Here is a 16,072-nt window from a genome sequence, read left to right on the forward strand (position 1 = left end):
GAATAAAACAATCTTCATCATAAGCAGCATTTCTTTCCTTTTATTCTCTTCATTGGATGACTAAAAGAAGCTCTTTGTGTAACAAAAGAAAATGTCAACAAAAGAAAATGTCCAACAGTAAGAAGATTCTCTGAATCAAAGATTGTCCTGGGTTCAGCAGTAGCCAACAAGGTTTAAACCACGACAAAGACGTACCAGACAGAATTTGTATATATGCATAGATCTGGTTAACTTAAATGTACTGGTAAAGCCCACAGACAACATAAATACTAATACACTAGTCCTTGTAAACCTCAGTCCTTACTGATTCAGAACATTTTTTAAAGTTCTTCAGGGCTTCTGGAGGAGTCCAGATGATGTACGACGATGTACCCATGAGAAAAGCTTTATACACTTAGAGAAGATTTTATAGTAAGGCTCTAGTTCTCCTTTCTCAAAGTTTGCCCATACTTGTACAGTTTTACATTATGGTGGATTTGGTTTCTTCAGGCAGGAGAAATGCCACAAAGAACTCTTAAAATAACACACAAAAGTGGCCTATTTCTCCATTCTTATTTCTAGGTCTATTGCACACAGTCTAATGAACACTGTAATGAACATTCAGTAGTGAAAAGATATCAATAACTGATGCAAGCACATTTGCTCACATCCCAAATGCACTGTTAAAAATCAGCTGGGAGACTGGGCAAACCCAGCAAGGAGCCAGGGGCCGGCCTGCAGAGAGAGCACACCACCTGCTCAGGTTAGAGCTATCTGACCACATGGCATGAGTTAATGACCAGGCCAGAGTGGACATGTGTTGGCCTCTCCTGTTTTGTTTACACAGTGAAAAACTCTGCAGGAGCCTCGACACTCTGACGCAGAGCTGCCATGGGTATGGACGGGAAAGGTGAAGACTACGGACTGGCTTTATACCTACAAAACTTTTATTTAGTAATGAGATTGAATTGCTTTGGAGAAGAGGCATGGAGAAGCTTGTAGTGTACCTTTCCTAACGGCTTTGTCATTATGATAATTACAAATGCTGTGATGTATCATAGTAACTAATATAAAACAGAACTACCATCTTTCTACCATCTCATCTGCTTCTGAAAGGTCAATCTTTCTGTTTGGGAGGCAAAAGAAAAATCCTTCACCATTCAGGAGGCTTTTGCAAAGCTGGGATTAAATTCCTTGATTCCAAAAGTAAAAACTGGAAGTGATTTATTAACAAGCATGGGTTATTTCTGCTAGCTTAGCAGCTTTTTCAAGAAAGCTCTGTTTATCTTTGGCAGCCACTCACAGTTACATAGCCTGTCTTCCTCCACATATGGGTAATTCTGAGAAAACTTCAAGAACGCTAGAATCTGACAAAAAGTAATTTTCTGACCACGTACTTCAATTTTACAATAAACTGCTAACTTCCAGGAAAGAAGCTGCTTTAAAGTAATTTGGGGTACAATGCAAACTTCTTTGAAGAACTTCATGGGTGAGGAAGAACACTTTTCAAAAGTATGTATCTACTGCATCCAAAAGTGATTTAAGAAAAAGATATATGAAGATAGAATGAGGACATTTGACAGTTGAGCATAGAGTGCCTGGTTTGCTAAAGGGGCATTTCTATGCATTTTTCTCTTAAGGCTCATGTCAAAAAATCTGGTCAGCCATATAGTGGTATTCATATTTTGTAGATGGAGGTATGTCATTTGAAACTACTAAGGCATCTATTTCCTAAATGGATGGTCACAACCTGACTACACAGCATTCATTAGTGCCCAAGTGTTAATAAAGGAATAAAAAAAGGAACTGTCAATCAGGAACCACATGATTACAGAGTGTTCTTTTCCTTTAGCTAAAGTAAGTCAGCTTTGCAGTTCCTTCCCACTTTGAAAATTCTACATGCTTTCTGAGTCAGTTCAACACAGAAACAGACTTACGGAGCTGAAGAACACAGTCACTTCTATCCCTGAGCTGCTGAATCACTTACCCACCACTCCTGCTAGTTAATAGTAGCTATATTTAGATTACGGTGGAAAACTCTCTCATGGTGGCAATGATATTTCAAAACAGTTTGGGAGCAATATCATCTGCCTTGAACACCCTATGTGCTCTCAGAGCCTGCGTTCAGTCCGAGCGCTCCGCTATTCACTCCCAGCACCGGCGATCTCGGTCACCCTTGCACGCGGGATGTGGCATTCGCTGACTCTTTCATAACTGCCCGTAAGAGTTCTGGGGTCATGTTTGTAAACACTGCCGCCACGTGCGTGGGAACACGTGGTGAGACACCAGCATGACCTAGAGTGCTGAGCCGAGAGGTAAACCTTGGCGCCAGTGTCGATGTCACTAAGCCAACTAGCGCCAACACTCCCGGCACTGGCGTGCACCCCTTGCAGCCCTGTGAAACACCACGGTGAGTTGTCTGAAGGGCAAATGGGAACCTTTCTCTGTATGTGGCACACATGTGCAAAAGTTGATGGTGTCCAGGCAGGTTCCTTCTCTCAGCTCTAAGTAAAGGGCAGTGCTGAATTGCTCTCAAGAAAAATAAAACTCATTTCTGCCCTAAGTCACTGAAGTTGGAGCCAGTGTGGTCCCACAACACAATGAAAAACTATAGCTATTAGGAAAAATAATTGTATAAGGGCACATAGCCAGTTTCCAAAATGACTTCAGAAGCAGATAACTGAGACTTCGTGCCTGTAACAGCTTTCTGCTGGCTTTGCACTGATGAAATTAAGATCACGTTTCAGCCATTTGAGGAAGTAACTCCTAAATTATTTCTGTTTGTATCAGTAGAGGTTGCGTGAAGCTAGATATGGCCGGTACAAACAGAAGTCCCAAGTCTTTCATTTCCTCTTAACGAGAAATTAGCAGATACAGCCACCCAAAGCCTATAGAAAGTTTCGTCTCACCCTAGCCATGTACTTTATATGCTTCAGGAAAAAGAAAAAAAAAAATGGTGGGGTGCAACAGCCTGTGGTTGCTGTCCCTCCCTCCTATAGTGGCTCTGTTTCAAGTGCAGCTGTAAGTCTCGTTTCCTTTGACCTTTGCTGGGAAAGCTGAGAATAGGACAAAGAGTTAAAGTGTTACCAGTCCCTGCTGAGTCTGCACTTCTCAGCCAGGCAAGCCAGAGAGGCGGCTGGAAGATGGTGTGCAAGCAGCAGAGAGTGAGCGGGAGGGTTGTGGGGAGGGAGAGTAAAACAAAAGCAGAAAAATAAACAGCGCACACCCCGAAACAAAACAGGGGAGCAAGCACAGAAAAATGCTTGTCTTTGAAGAACAGGAACTTTGCTGTTTGGTTCCCTCCATGTAGCTGTATATTGTTATCTGAACTCAAGGTACAGTAGATACATGAGTCCTTGAACTCTGAACTCATGAGGGGAGTGGCAAAAAGTAAGTCAATACAATTTTAGCTGAGTGGCTGGAAAGAAGCATGCTTTGTCTTTTTGTGCCTCAGCTATGGGAAGCCATTTAATGCAGCAATACACAGCTGTTCAAGCCTCTTTTCTTGCTGGAAGCCAACGGCCTGCTGAAACAAAGCAAAACCAAGACAGTCTTCTCCCAGTGGTAATGCAACTGCAGTTTCAAATACTAAGTGCTCCAAGCTACTTGTGTTCCATTGAGACCCATCAACAACCTGGACAAAAAAGTGATCCTCCCCAGTTTGTTAGTGGGAAATTAAAAAAAAAGGGCCCATTCATTCCCACAGACTTTCTGAAATCCTGCCGTACTGTAAATGTTACCCAATTCCCTAACAGCATCTCTGGAAAGCAGAAAAGCACCTTCCTCGCTGGTGTGTGTCTAGCTAGTGCTTTCCAGTGCTACTACTCTATCAAGCAATGAAGTTTCTATTTTTGACTCAGCGTGGACAGCCTTGCTCTAAACCCCTGGCCTGAATTTTGCTTAAGTGTAAACTGAGCAAACCCATGTGAGCTAGTAGACTCCACCAGCCCACCGCAGCCCTGCCTTTGGCCACAATTGCTATGAGCAGCCATGAATGTGGGTGAAAACCAGGGTGTCTCACAAGCTACGTGAAGGGAGCTGGGTCCCACAGCGTGGCACCCTCTCGCCCTGGGGACACCTGGGATGGTGTTTGTAAACAGCGCAGCCACGTGCACGCAAGCCACGTGGGGACACGGCCGGCTGAGCCTCCAAACCGACATGGGGAGAACAGCAACTGCAGGAAGAAAGTCTGAGTGCTCCCGCTACATCTTTTCCAAAGCAGTTTGCAGCACTATTGAATCTCGAAACATGGCAGGGAAAAATCCATCTGTTCTTCACAGTCAGCTGCCTCTGTCAGTATCCAGAGATGCTGCATGAGCTAAATTACCCGTTGGATTTTATTTCCAAATGCATTTCATCGGGGATTGTATCACGAACCTGTGAATGTGCTGAAGTTACTTAGGGTAGGCTCCCAGTTAAATGCACTATGTACCAAAACAGGCGGGCTGAGCTATGACTACCCACAGCAAAAGAACTCTCAAATACCAGAGAGAGACAGTAAAGTTTCCTGTCTTCGATTCAGGACTAGGATAACAGGTGACTGTTGCACAGAAAGCTATGAATACTGTTACGGTTGTGTCACATCCCATCTCCGGCAGAAATTTCTGACAACAAATTAAAGTTGGTTTTGGCGGTGGTTCACTTCTTCTCCCTTGAGTTCTGCTACTGAGTATGATGTTAGTGTTAGGGTTTGTGAACCCTTAACAAACCTTCAATTGATAAAACAGATCAAAACAGGAGTTGTGTAGTAGGTTGGAGCTGATGTGCAGGAACAGTTTGCAGACTGTGGGAAATCTTGCCTGAATGAATAGGAGGATCAAGGGTATTAAAGGTTAATGAGAGTTATTGGAGTACCTACTTATTGAAATGACATTTCACAACTCTGTTTCACACACTGCAATTAACCAGCACAACAAACTATTTTTAATTATAATTAGCTCATTGTGACATTTTGCTTATTTATTTGGAGGCACCCAGAGACATCTGCAGCACTAGTAAAACTGAGATAACATCCTTTCCTGCACCCTTTCTCACTTGGGAGCGGAGGGTTTCAACAGTGCTGCAGTCAAAGCAGTGCACAAAAAGCCATCCTCTTTCCTAAGGAGATAAGTGACAGTAATTCATTTGCTGGGTTGTTTTGGATGAGCATTACTGGTTTAAAGGTCTGAAGCTTGATGCAGCAAAACCCAAGAACATGCTGTCAATCAACAGAAAATTCTACTGAAAACCAACTTGTGAAAGAAGTGAAAAGCTGCTGCTTTCTGAGTCTAGTTTCTGTTTCTTAAAATTGATACTTCTGTTATCTTAGTAAGCAGAGAAAACTATCTGTAAACCTCTGAATGAGCAGGAAAGAGAGTGTCATGGGTAAAGCACTCGGGCTTAGGAGATACGGGTTCAGTTCCCATCTACACCACAGCTTTCCTGTATGTCTTTTAGGGTTAAAAAAAAAAAAAAAAAAAAAAAGGCGCTTGAAACGAATGGCTTCAGCAGGGTTTGTGCCATGTTGCGTGATCTGTGTGTGCTTTGGCTCTCAGTTGTTGCTTATTAATTTTGTATCCTGTCTCTTACTCTTTGGATGTTTTGGCTGCTCATTAATATTGGCACCCTAGGGAAAAGACTGTAGCAATGCTGAGTAGGAACTCTGCAACACTCAGACAGAGAAGGTAGCAATAGCAGCTTTGCCTTATTTACTGCAAATATTTTGGGTTTTGGAAGGGAGCTGCCTGCCTCTGCTTTGCGTTATAAACAAGAGTTACTAACACTCTGGCCTCTTGTGCACTTCCAGACCCCTTTTCTTTGTCTACTGAATTAAACAGCAAACTGGGACAAAAATGCTATGTTTGTACAGCCCCAAGCACAGCAGGATTCTGTTTTGTGCCTGGGATATGAGGTGCCTCCTAACGTGCAATAATTAATTTCACTCTATCCACTCTCTTTATATTTAGAAGCATAAGAGTTGCCATCCTGAATTAAACTCATGCTCTATCTTGTCCAACCAGCTAGTAGCAGTTGTTTCAAGAAGAAAACAGCTATTCGGTAGGTAGTTACAGACTCACTCTTCCAGAGGCAAAACTTATTTTCAATCCATTAGCCAGAGCTTATATTTTAAAGCAAAAAAGCCATGTTAACTTGCAACTATTTTGAAAAGGTTGGGTTTTTCAAAAGCAAAAATTAGCTCGGAGGTTCTATACCTGCATCTTTCCGTCCATTTCCTCCCTGCTCAAAGAAGAAATATGTGACTAGGTGCCTCACTCCTGCAAGCGCCTCCACACAAGCAGGTTGTTGCAGCTCTGTGAGCCCAAGGAAAATGAACAGAGCTTTGTGAATATGGCAAGGACTGCCATCAGTTTGCAGGATCACAAGTCAGCTGACACCATTTGGGGGCGGGAGGGAAGCCACCTATACTTGACATCTTGTCAACTGTACAACATAGGCACAGTGGAAAAATGCATAGAAATCTGCTTTCCTACTTGGTTTCTCACTTCTTGGGCATTACATATGGTAACAGAGAAAGAAAATAGATTAGCACAATTTTTATTTTTTCTACTATTTTCTCACACTGACAAAAGCTTCTTCTCTGCAGTGAGGATTACAGGGAAACAGAAAAGTACAGGTCCAAACTTATCTGAAGAGAAAAAAATGTTCTGTGGAAAGTATGGAGAGTACCATAGAAAAAACAAGGAACTGAAACGCTGTATTTTTCTGTGTTGTGCATTTTTCATGTTTATGAATATTGAGAGTGCTCTTCATTCTTTGGTCAATATTTTCACTTGCTCCTGGGTATTGACGTGTACACTCACAAACTGATTGCATGTTGAATGGAGAATCACTAGCATAGGTTTTCTTTCCCCCAAAATGTCTACTGGTTATGTGTGTTAAATAAGTGTTAAGTCTGACCCTTTTCGGTTGTTCAACTTTCGTGGTTTTGATTTTTACCGTTGCCATTTTAGTAATACCTCAGACCTTTTTGGTTTGAAGTCAAACAGACAAATAAGCAAAGGAGTGCTAGGGGAACAGAAAGCTTGTCATTTGAAAAGACAATATGTGAAGGTCTGTAACACATACATACACACACGCCCACTTCTCCATGTTTCAGGGAGAGGTGAGTCCAATGTATTTTCCAGCTTTCATATGTTCTCTTTCAGGGACAAATTGCACTCCTTTTATGTTCTCTTTCAGGGACAAATTGCATTCCTTTTGTTAAGGTATACATAGACTTCAAGCTTCAAGGAAATATCTATCTCACTTCTGCGAACTTTAGTAACTTTGGGAGAAGGGGAGCAACTCCTGCTTTACTGCAACAATACATTTTCCTGATTTTACCATGAACAGGACAATAATGCTACTTGCACACAAGAGGAAATATGCAATCATTCTTTTCTCCTTTTTGCTTACATAAGAGCTGAAAGAGTTTTGTGTCCTTTGGCAAGTATAAAAATTGTATAACTTCAAAGTATGTGACTTCAAACACAAGTGAAGTAGTACTGAAAGAACAAATTGATTAAACAAAGATGGAAAAAAAAGTATCAGGGGCATGAAATGGGAGAGAGTATTGCACAAACAGCATGTCTCTCATGCTAAGGGACAAATATGGGAAGTTTTACTAAAGGACACTGAAGTTGAAGGCAAAACTCTTCTGTCAGCATTAGGCCCAGGGTTAACATTTGCCCTTTGATCTCTCTAACAGCACTAAAAGTGGCCAGAGAAGGAACAAGCAGTCAATGCAAACTCAGAAATGCCTTTGTCACATATTTTTTCATATATTATTTATTCTTGCCTTCTACCTTCTGCTAGCCAGCTGCTGCAAGAGTAATTGAAACTGTGGGTCAAAAAGAAGTCAGAAAACAAAACAAAAGGAGGTGAAGAGCTTAGTGAAACAGAAGCAGGTTCTGGATGTGACCCAAATAATTGTGTCTCATAAATGACAGGTGAGAACCACTGTAGTGTAATAACAAAAATACAGTGATGTAATCAACATAAACATAACATGAAAGCAGCCAATGTGAACATACAATTAATAGCAGAAGTTATGTGTATAACAAGGTCTGTGGACTGGCCTTCATACTGTGTTGTGTGATGGTGAATACCATGACTCATCTAGACAAATTCAGAATATGGAAGAGACACTTGGACCAACTGCTTAGGAAAGAACAGTTCTTGGGATTCTTTTTACATGGCAAGCAATGCACTTTGCACACCATCCCAAGCACTTGCTGCAAAACTGCATGAGAAAGTCTGAAAACTGTGCATGGGACTGGAAAATAATGTTTCTGGATAAGGAGCAGAATCTCTGCCCACAGTGCACGCACCGTACAGGCTTTACGTGTCTTTGGAGATGAGAACCTGTCTGACAGCTTTGGTTTAGGTCCACAGGGGAGGGCATGAAACATATTGTCAGTTGGGTGCTTCTGACCAGCTACCATGTATTTTCATCTGTGCTTCCTGAAACCATCTTGGCAACACAACCCAAATAATTTCCACCACTTTTCCCCCCTCCTTTTTCCCTCCCCCCCCCCCTTTAAACAACACATTCGTGGCATTATTCATTTGGTTGAGTAAATGCAGAAATCTTCACCAAGCTTCTCACGTCTAATGGAGATCCAAAACTTGCCTTGCAGTGGTATTAGCTTTCGTAACAGCAACGCCTCTTTGTGTCAACATGTCTCATTAAGTAATAAAGACTTTCAGCTATTTGATTTTACTTATAAAGTTAGTAGGATTCACTGTCTCTTTTTTTGTTCTTTAAAAAGGGAATTGTTCTAGTATGCTAACAGGCAGTGAGTCATGCCTCATTAAGGAAAAATATATACCCATTTACAGTGGGATTCTTGTATTGCAAGAGCTGTTTTGTCATGAAAACTTTCAGGGATTGAATTCCTTATAATTTTTTTAAGAGGGTAGGGGGAGGCACAGAAATCATTTGAAACCTTTGCAGCAATTCCCTTAACCCCCCATCTCATACTTAGGGTCAATCTGTTCCAGGCAAACATGTCAACAGAGCCCGCGTTGCGCTCGAGCGGGGGTAAAAAAACAGCAGCATCTGACAAAGGACCCAAGGATCTAGAATGCAACACAGATGCAGAAAGCTCAGCCAAAATCCAAAATGCGATACGTTTTCTTAAACTGTGAGGTTTTAGTTTTTCCTCTCCTCCACCGCCCGTGAGGACCAGGGACATTCCTAGAACTCTGTCCTCACTGGCTGCGTCGAGGCAGCTGCCGAGGATGCTGGGACACTGTTTGTAAACACTCTAGCCACGTGCGTGCAACCGCATGGAGAGTCATCCTCCTGACCTAAACATCTACCCGCTTGGTAAGCCAGACTATTACTGCAGTGGAGCCAAATCACTTTCCAACATGATGTGACCTAAAGCAGCTCACGCCAGGACATTAGAAGACAAAGCTTGGACTGTTTATGCATTATTAGAAAGGAGATTAAGCAGAGAAGTTGTTTAAATTTTTATCATCAAAATGTAACTTTAAGGATAGGGTAGCTCACGTAAAGTCATGATCTTCTTTACAGGCCTCCAAAAAATTTGACTTAAACCTGGGAACTTTTCCTCCCCTATGCATACACCTGGTGAAACCAATCTTCATATGCTGAGAACCCACACGGAGTATATTTGAGGTCAGAGGTAATGCTGTAGAGTATGTTATTTCATGTTGTCTACGTTGCATCACAGTAATTAACCAGAAAGTGCCTGGGCTACTGCCCTGTACCCATGGAAGACACTTCCAAGGGGTATTTGGTTATTTAGCTATTCCTGGATATCTTATCTAGCTGACCAGTCACTTGCTCACTTCTTTGAAATTGTCTTAAAAGAAATGGCATCCTTGATTAGGATTAAGATGCTGAATTTTCCTTTCTTGCTGAACTTTAGCATAGAACAAGCCTATTCCATCATGCACTGCAACAGAAATACTGCCTTTATTTTTTCTATTATTATTTTTAATAAGAGGAATACAACACACTGAGAATTAGGTCAAATTGAAGCCTCCATACTGCAAGTCTTTATTTCTCTGTAAGAATACTCCTGCTGGGGTTTCTTGTGATATGTATGCTGCATGACAATAACACTCCAACTTGAAATCCACACCTCCATGGAAAACTTTGGTTTTGAAGGACAGCCTGAATTTTGTTCAGGTTGCTGAGATGATTCAGCTTTTTGTAAGGTGTTTGACAGAGAAGAACAAGCCTGCTTGAAATGACAGACAGGAATCTAAATCTTTATGGCTTTTAATTGTTAAAATGTTTTTCTAAGTATAGCAGCTTTATTTAAATTGTCCCCAGATTTTAGTCCTCTACCATGAACAACTTGTAAAACACTCTTTCTGAGCCTCTTGTAAGGCAGGGCTTTAATTTTTTTTTTTTTTTTTTCCCAAGAACAGAGAGAGATACATGGGTGAAATTAGTTAGCCATTCTTCCTACTTCTCCTTCTGTTACTCCCTGCTACATAATGAGAGGCACACTCCCAGTATTTTAACCCAAACAACCTTTTGGGGTCAGTCATCAGCTTTCCTCGGGATTAGTCCATCTGATGCTAACGGTTCAGAATTTTATTCCTTCACCCACCACCTTTGTCTCCACCCACAGAGCAATTCCTTGGGAAATGGGTGGATTTTTCTTTTAAGATACTTGTCTACCCTAAGGGAAGGCAGAAGTGACTTCTTTCAATGGATGACTGAGAAGATGATTACTCATGGTACTTTCCATTTGTAACATTTTATTAACTAGGATATTGGGACAAGCTATGCAAATCGAACACGCAAGCAGTAATGATCTGAAACTGTACCAACTGGAACTATGGCAACTTGTTACTAGCTACTTGTTCAGTGTTCAAAAGGATATTTTTCCAGCAGAATATCATTAAATGAGTAAGAAGGTATTCACTGCCTTACAGAGTATGGGATTGGAATAATGCTACAAGTGTGATTGATTCATATAATTCCCTTTCTGGCATTCAGCCATGATGCAGTCATATGCCTTATCTCTGTTCAGACTACAGCTTTTATTTTTATTTTTTTTTAATAATGAATCATAGTACATCCCACTCCATTTCAGAACCAGCACATTGCCTTTCAGAATGATGTCACAACACTTACTGCTGCTGGCTGACTGCCTTAACAGCAATCAGAGAGCTGGACTACATAAATACTGTATATTATTTGGCAAAATCATCTGTCGTTGTGTTCTCCAGCACAGTTTCCAAAAGAACCACCAACTCTACTTGAAACTTGGCAACTTTGTCCTACCACTTTCAGGCTCGAATTGTGGAGCTGGCTTACAGATGCTGCTACCAAGCTTAGAGCTACTGTGTGGCAGTCAAGTGAGAGAGGCAGTAGGGTCACTGTCTGTGACAAGCCAAATTTGACAGCTCATCTGAAATTCCACCTTGAAAAATGGACAGTTTTTTAAAGAAGAACCTTACTTGTGGAAACACACAACACATCTCCTACTCAGAACGAAAGAGAGCAAAGGATTTAAAGTCACTGTTTAGGCACACTCTGAGAAAACCACTCTACTGCCCATGCAAGTAACTTAAAAGTGAAGCACTCTCTGTAATCCCAAACAGTGTCAGTAACATTAGTCCAGTCCCAACTTTGTGTTTTTCAACACCTGAACAGTAGATTTATACAATCATGGAATAGTTAGGATTGGAAGGGACCTTAAGATCATCAACTTCCAACCCCCCTGCCATGGGCAGGGACAGCTCACACTAAACCTTGTCACCCAAGGCTCTGTCCAACCTGGCCTTGAACACTGCCAGGGATGGAGCATTCACAACATGATGAGGTGGGGGGTGGGGAGTTGTTTTTTCTCTTCCTTTAGGAGACACAATACCAGCAGCATCTGGAGTGCTCTGGGCGAGAGGGAACAACGGTTCCTTCAACTCTGGCTGCTGAAATCTCTGTTCCAGCAACAACTTCAGGGTCTCCTGATTCTGCACCCACAAACCAAAACATTTACAACCTCCCATTTCTGCTACCCAGCACAGCACTGGTGCCAACAAGGGACCTTGGAAATCTGTCCGTCATAATAACTCCTCAGTGGGCACACGTTTCTTGTTCTTTAAACAATGTTGACATGCCAAAGTCTAGGACCATGCGCACTATATCAAAACAATACCAGTTTCCCTGGCTAAAAGCCAGAAATCAGTACAATGCCAAAGTCCTTGTTAAAAGCCTTAATATGAACAGTGATAGTTCGGCAAATTCGGGAGGCTCAGTGCCTCCCATTAAACTTTTTCTTCTTTTGAAAGTTTGTTAGTAATTAGTTCTGAAATGGGCAATACCTAGCCACTTTCTGAGGTTGCCTGAATGCCGTCAGGAAGGTTTTTTTATGTCACTTTCCAAAATGAAAGAACTATTTACACCAAAAGATGACTTTTGACTTCTTTATTTCATGTAAACAGCAGTTTAGTCCCACTACTGAAGCACTGTTATTTTTCACACCTTTGCCTTCCCTTTCTTTCCTCCTCCCTACCCCCTGTTTGATAAGTTTAAATGTTTTCTGACTTCAGTGGCAGGGTTCACACTATGTTTTCCATGACTCTGAGGAAGAGATAAAATATTGCCCAACACTGATTTATTTACATTGATTCCAAATTGTTGGTTTTCTCTAGGATAAAATCCAAGACATCCACGTTCTGTCAAAGTGTTAACAGCAGCAGATCCGGCAAACTAGAATTCCTGACTTGCTAGATTTACCGATGTTTTCATGACATAAGGGACTTACACATAATAGAAAGACTATAAATTGAGAGCCGGAAAAGAACTACACAGAACTGTCTAATGAAGATGCAACAAAGTATCAGTGTTTGTATCCAGTTTTGAGTCTTTTTTTTTTTTTTTTAAAACAGACCAGACAGATATGTAGCAAGTGAGAACAGAAAATGTCAAAGGACTGTAGCAGCTAAAGAGCCATGCGTTTGAGACAGAAAGAGCTCAGAGAAGTAGCGTTTCTGTGTGGCAGTCTATTAAAGACTGTTACATGGCCATTTTTAGTCACAGACCTTTAGCAATGAGATACAAACTATAATCTATATAGAAACTGCATAGGATTACCTTTACGTGGAGGGGTGCAAAAAATTAAGGCATATAGGAAAAGAAAAAAAAACACTAAGAATGAAAGAAGTTTTGGGAAATGTAACAGTAGTTGAGGGGCAGGCACCCTAAGAGCTCAGAGAAACGTGCTCATTTTCCGTGGCTACTGGTAAGAGGAACCAATATGTTCATCACACACCACTTAAGGAAATTTGTCTAACTCCCAGAAGAAGAGATGATTTATAATCTACGGTCAGCCTGACACGCCAAGGGCATCTCTTAAAAGGACACCACATCTACTACTGTGTTGTTTTCCCCCTCCTTTTAACTCTGTCAGATCCCCCCCATCATCAGTTTATACGCGACTCTTGACCATTAACATCTCCCTGTTGAATATCTTCGGCAACCACGTCCTGTTTTGCACTTTACAACCACAAGAGAAAGTGCCGTAGTGGAATACACACGCAGATACACATGTAAATGTACACGTTACTACACTCACCCCCTGCTGCAGTAAGTCAACCTGCCATTAACATGCAAATGGAACGGCCTCATTAGCCGACAAACAACACCCACTGACCTGCTTTCACTGGAGGGACACTACCTCCTAATCTCTGAAACTCCTAAACTTCACATTCAAAAAGGAAAAAAATAATAAAAAGAATAACGCTGAACCGATATTCAGAGCTGCTGATCACTGCTCAAAGCCCGCACGTTTCCATGCCGCTCATCATGGAAAACAAATCTTACGATGAGATCTTTGGTTGCAACATTTCGATGGAAGCAGCACACGCTAGACCACATCACTTCTCCCTTCACCTCACCCTCCGAAAAGGAAAATTACTTAGCAGAAAGGGGTCTGCTAGATTACCAAGACTCAGACCGCGAGCCGAAAAGCCTTCTTTTAACTAAGGGCACGAGAACGATTGCTAGTATCCGAGGGGGTGATTTAACGCCAATAAATGCCACGATGCGAGCGCACAGTGCCGCGCGTCCGGCTCGCCAATGTGGTCAGGTTCCTGCTCTTGTCTGTCATCTGGCGGGGAACAAGCCTGACCTCGCCGAAAGCGTTATTTTAGGGGAACATACACGAGAAACTAACTCTTTTTTTCCCCCTTCCCGTGGCCACATTGTGCAAGCGGCTCCGACGGCAGGATTTAGCAACGCGGACAAAACGCGCGTGTAGATCGCACGGCAAAACGAAGGCCCCGCAGCGAGGCCCCCTCCTCCCCGCCGCACACACTTCTCCCGAGCCCCCCAGCACCGCGTTTCGCCTGTCCCCCCGCTCCCGTCCTCCCCAAACTCCGCAAGTCCCCCCTCTCTTCCCCCTTCCCCGAGGCTGCGCCCGCCTTTGTGTCCGACCGGGGCCGGGGAGCGGCACAAAGCCGGGACCCGCCGCCGCTGCTGTCGCTCGGGACCCGGGAACCCGCGGGTTGGGGATGGGAAAGCCGGTCCCAGCGGGGCAGTCCCGCGGCAGGGAGCCGCCGGCCGGCCGGCCGACCGGAGCGGGCTCAAGCAGCGGGGCGCCTGCCGCCGCCGTCCCCCGCCGCCGCCGCCGCGCAGACAAAGGCGCGGGGAGGGGCGGCGAGGCAAAGTTGGGGGCCGGCCCCGCGGGGAGGGGGCGGCTGTGGCCCGCGGCGCCCCCCGCCGCCTCTGTCAGTCAGCCATGTTGGGGGAACCGCGGCGGCGCCCACCCCCCAAAACGACGCCCGGCAGCGCGGCGCGGCCCCGCGGACAGCCCGTGGTGCCGCGGGGAAAGCGGGCGGTGGGGGGGGGTCCCGCTCTGACCTCTGCCGCGTCCCTCAGCCTTGCCGACATCCAGCACGCACAGCCGGGCGCCGCGCTCCCCGCTCCTATAGGGCCGCCATCTTGCTTCCTTCTGCTCCTTGACGAAAGCGGCCGGGCCCCCGCATCAATATGCACGCGGCGCCCTGACGTCGGTGCCCGCCCCGCGCGCCGCACCGCCCAGCGCGCGATGCACACCCCCACCTTTCCCCCCGCCACCACCCCCCACATGGCACCCCTTCCCTTCACGTGGCGCCCCCGTGCAGCCGGTGCGGGAGCGCCCCCGTCACCGCTCCCGCGGCACCGCCTGACGGGGGGTGTCCGGTTGCTGCCGTTCTTTGCCCTTTCGGGGGTCCCCGTCCCCCCCCTTTTGCCCTCTCCTCCCTCTCCCCTTTCTCTTCTGCTCGCACCGCTTTGCGCCGCGCGGGAGCCGGGTCCGCGGGGCACCCCGTCCCGCATCCCTCCCCATCGCCATTCTCTTCCCCCGGGGGCCGGCGGCGCTTTCCCACGCCGCGGGAACCCGCCTGCTTGTCCCCCTGGCTCGGCGGGGGCTGGGAGCCGGTAACGCCGCTCGGTAGCCGGCGGGCAGCGTGAAAGAAAAGCTCCCGTCCAGAAGAGACAGAAAACAATCTAAAATAATAAAATCTGCCCAGGTTTCCCCAGAATGAAGTCCCGTGTCCGCAGGCAGCCGGGCCCGTGAGCGGGGATGTCCCACCGCAGGACAGCGGGACACACAGAGGGCTATAACAGCCCGCAGCGCCGTGTGAGCGGGACTGATGGCACCGCTCCGAACTTCGCTCCCGCTGTTCTCCGCAGGAGAAGCGGTTCCGTGCGTACCGCGCGCAGGAGGTCTGGCTGCTGGTGTCAGGGAGCGGAGTTCGGTGCCCTCCCCGGTGTGCCAGACCTCGCCCCAGGGGAGCGACAGGTAGCCGCTGCCGTCCCCGCCCTGCGCCGCCCCGCTTCACCGGAGGAGCTGGACCCCTTCCAGCCGGGAGGCTGCGGGGAGCAGAGTGAGCAAACCCGCCTCTCCGGGAACCGGCGCTGGGGTTTCACACCGACGAACCCCGGAGCCCTGAGCGCGTACTGACCCGCTCGCCTCCCCTTCGCCGCGCAGACCCCGAGCTGCTTTACTCCGGCCTGTCCGGAAGGCGTTGCGAGGCCAGGGGGGGAATTTTAGGAGAGCATTAGGTTACCGGACAGACCCTCTCCCACCCGCAGATGTGTCCTTCACCCCAGGAGGAGCAGGAGGAGGTCTGCAGCCTCTGT

At 45.4% G+C, this 16,072-nt stretch overlaps 1 protein-coding gene across 2 annotated transcripts in view; it reads right to left on the reverse strand.

The window, feature by feature from the left end:
- The window catches only part of TET2 (tet methylcytosine dioxygenase 2), a 73,137-nt gene extending 58,170 nt beyond the window's left edge, over window positions 1-14,967 (reverse strand). Inside the window, exon 1 of one of the 2 annotated variants that reach the window (XM_057404598.1) lies at window positions 14,810-14,967. In XM_057404598.1, coding sequence (XP_057260581.1) covers window positions 14,810-14,839 — 30 coding nt within the window. In that variant the 5' untranslated portion in view covers window positions 14,840-14,967. The remainder of the gene's footprint in view (window positions 1-14,809) is intronic. The other variant, XM_057404599.1, reaches the window with a different exon arrangement.
- Between the last annotated feature and the right edge of the window lie 1,105 nt (window positions 14,968-16,072).

This window comes from Pezoporus wallicus, unplaced genomic scaffold (genome assembly GCF_028554395.1).
Source record: "Pezoporus wallicus isolate ANWC-B61680 ecotype Strahan unplaced genomic scaffold, APGP_CSIRO_Pwel_v1 contig_1583, whole genome shotgun sequence".
NCBI lineage: Eukaryota > Metazoa > Chordata > Aves > Psittaciformes > Psittacidae > Pezoporus > Pezoporus wallicus.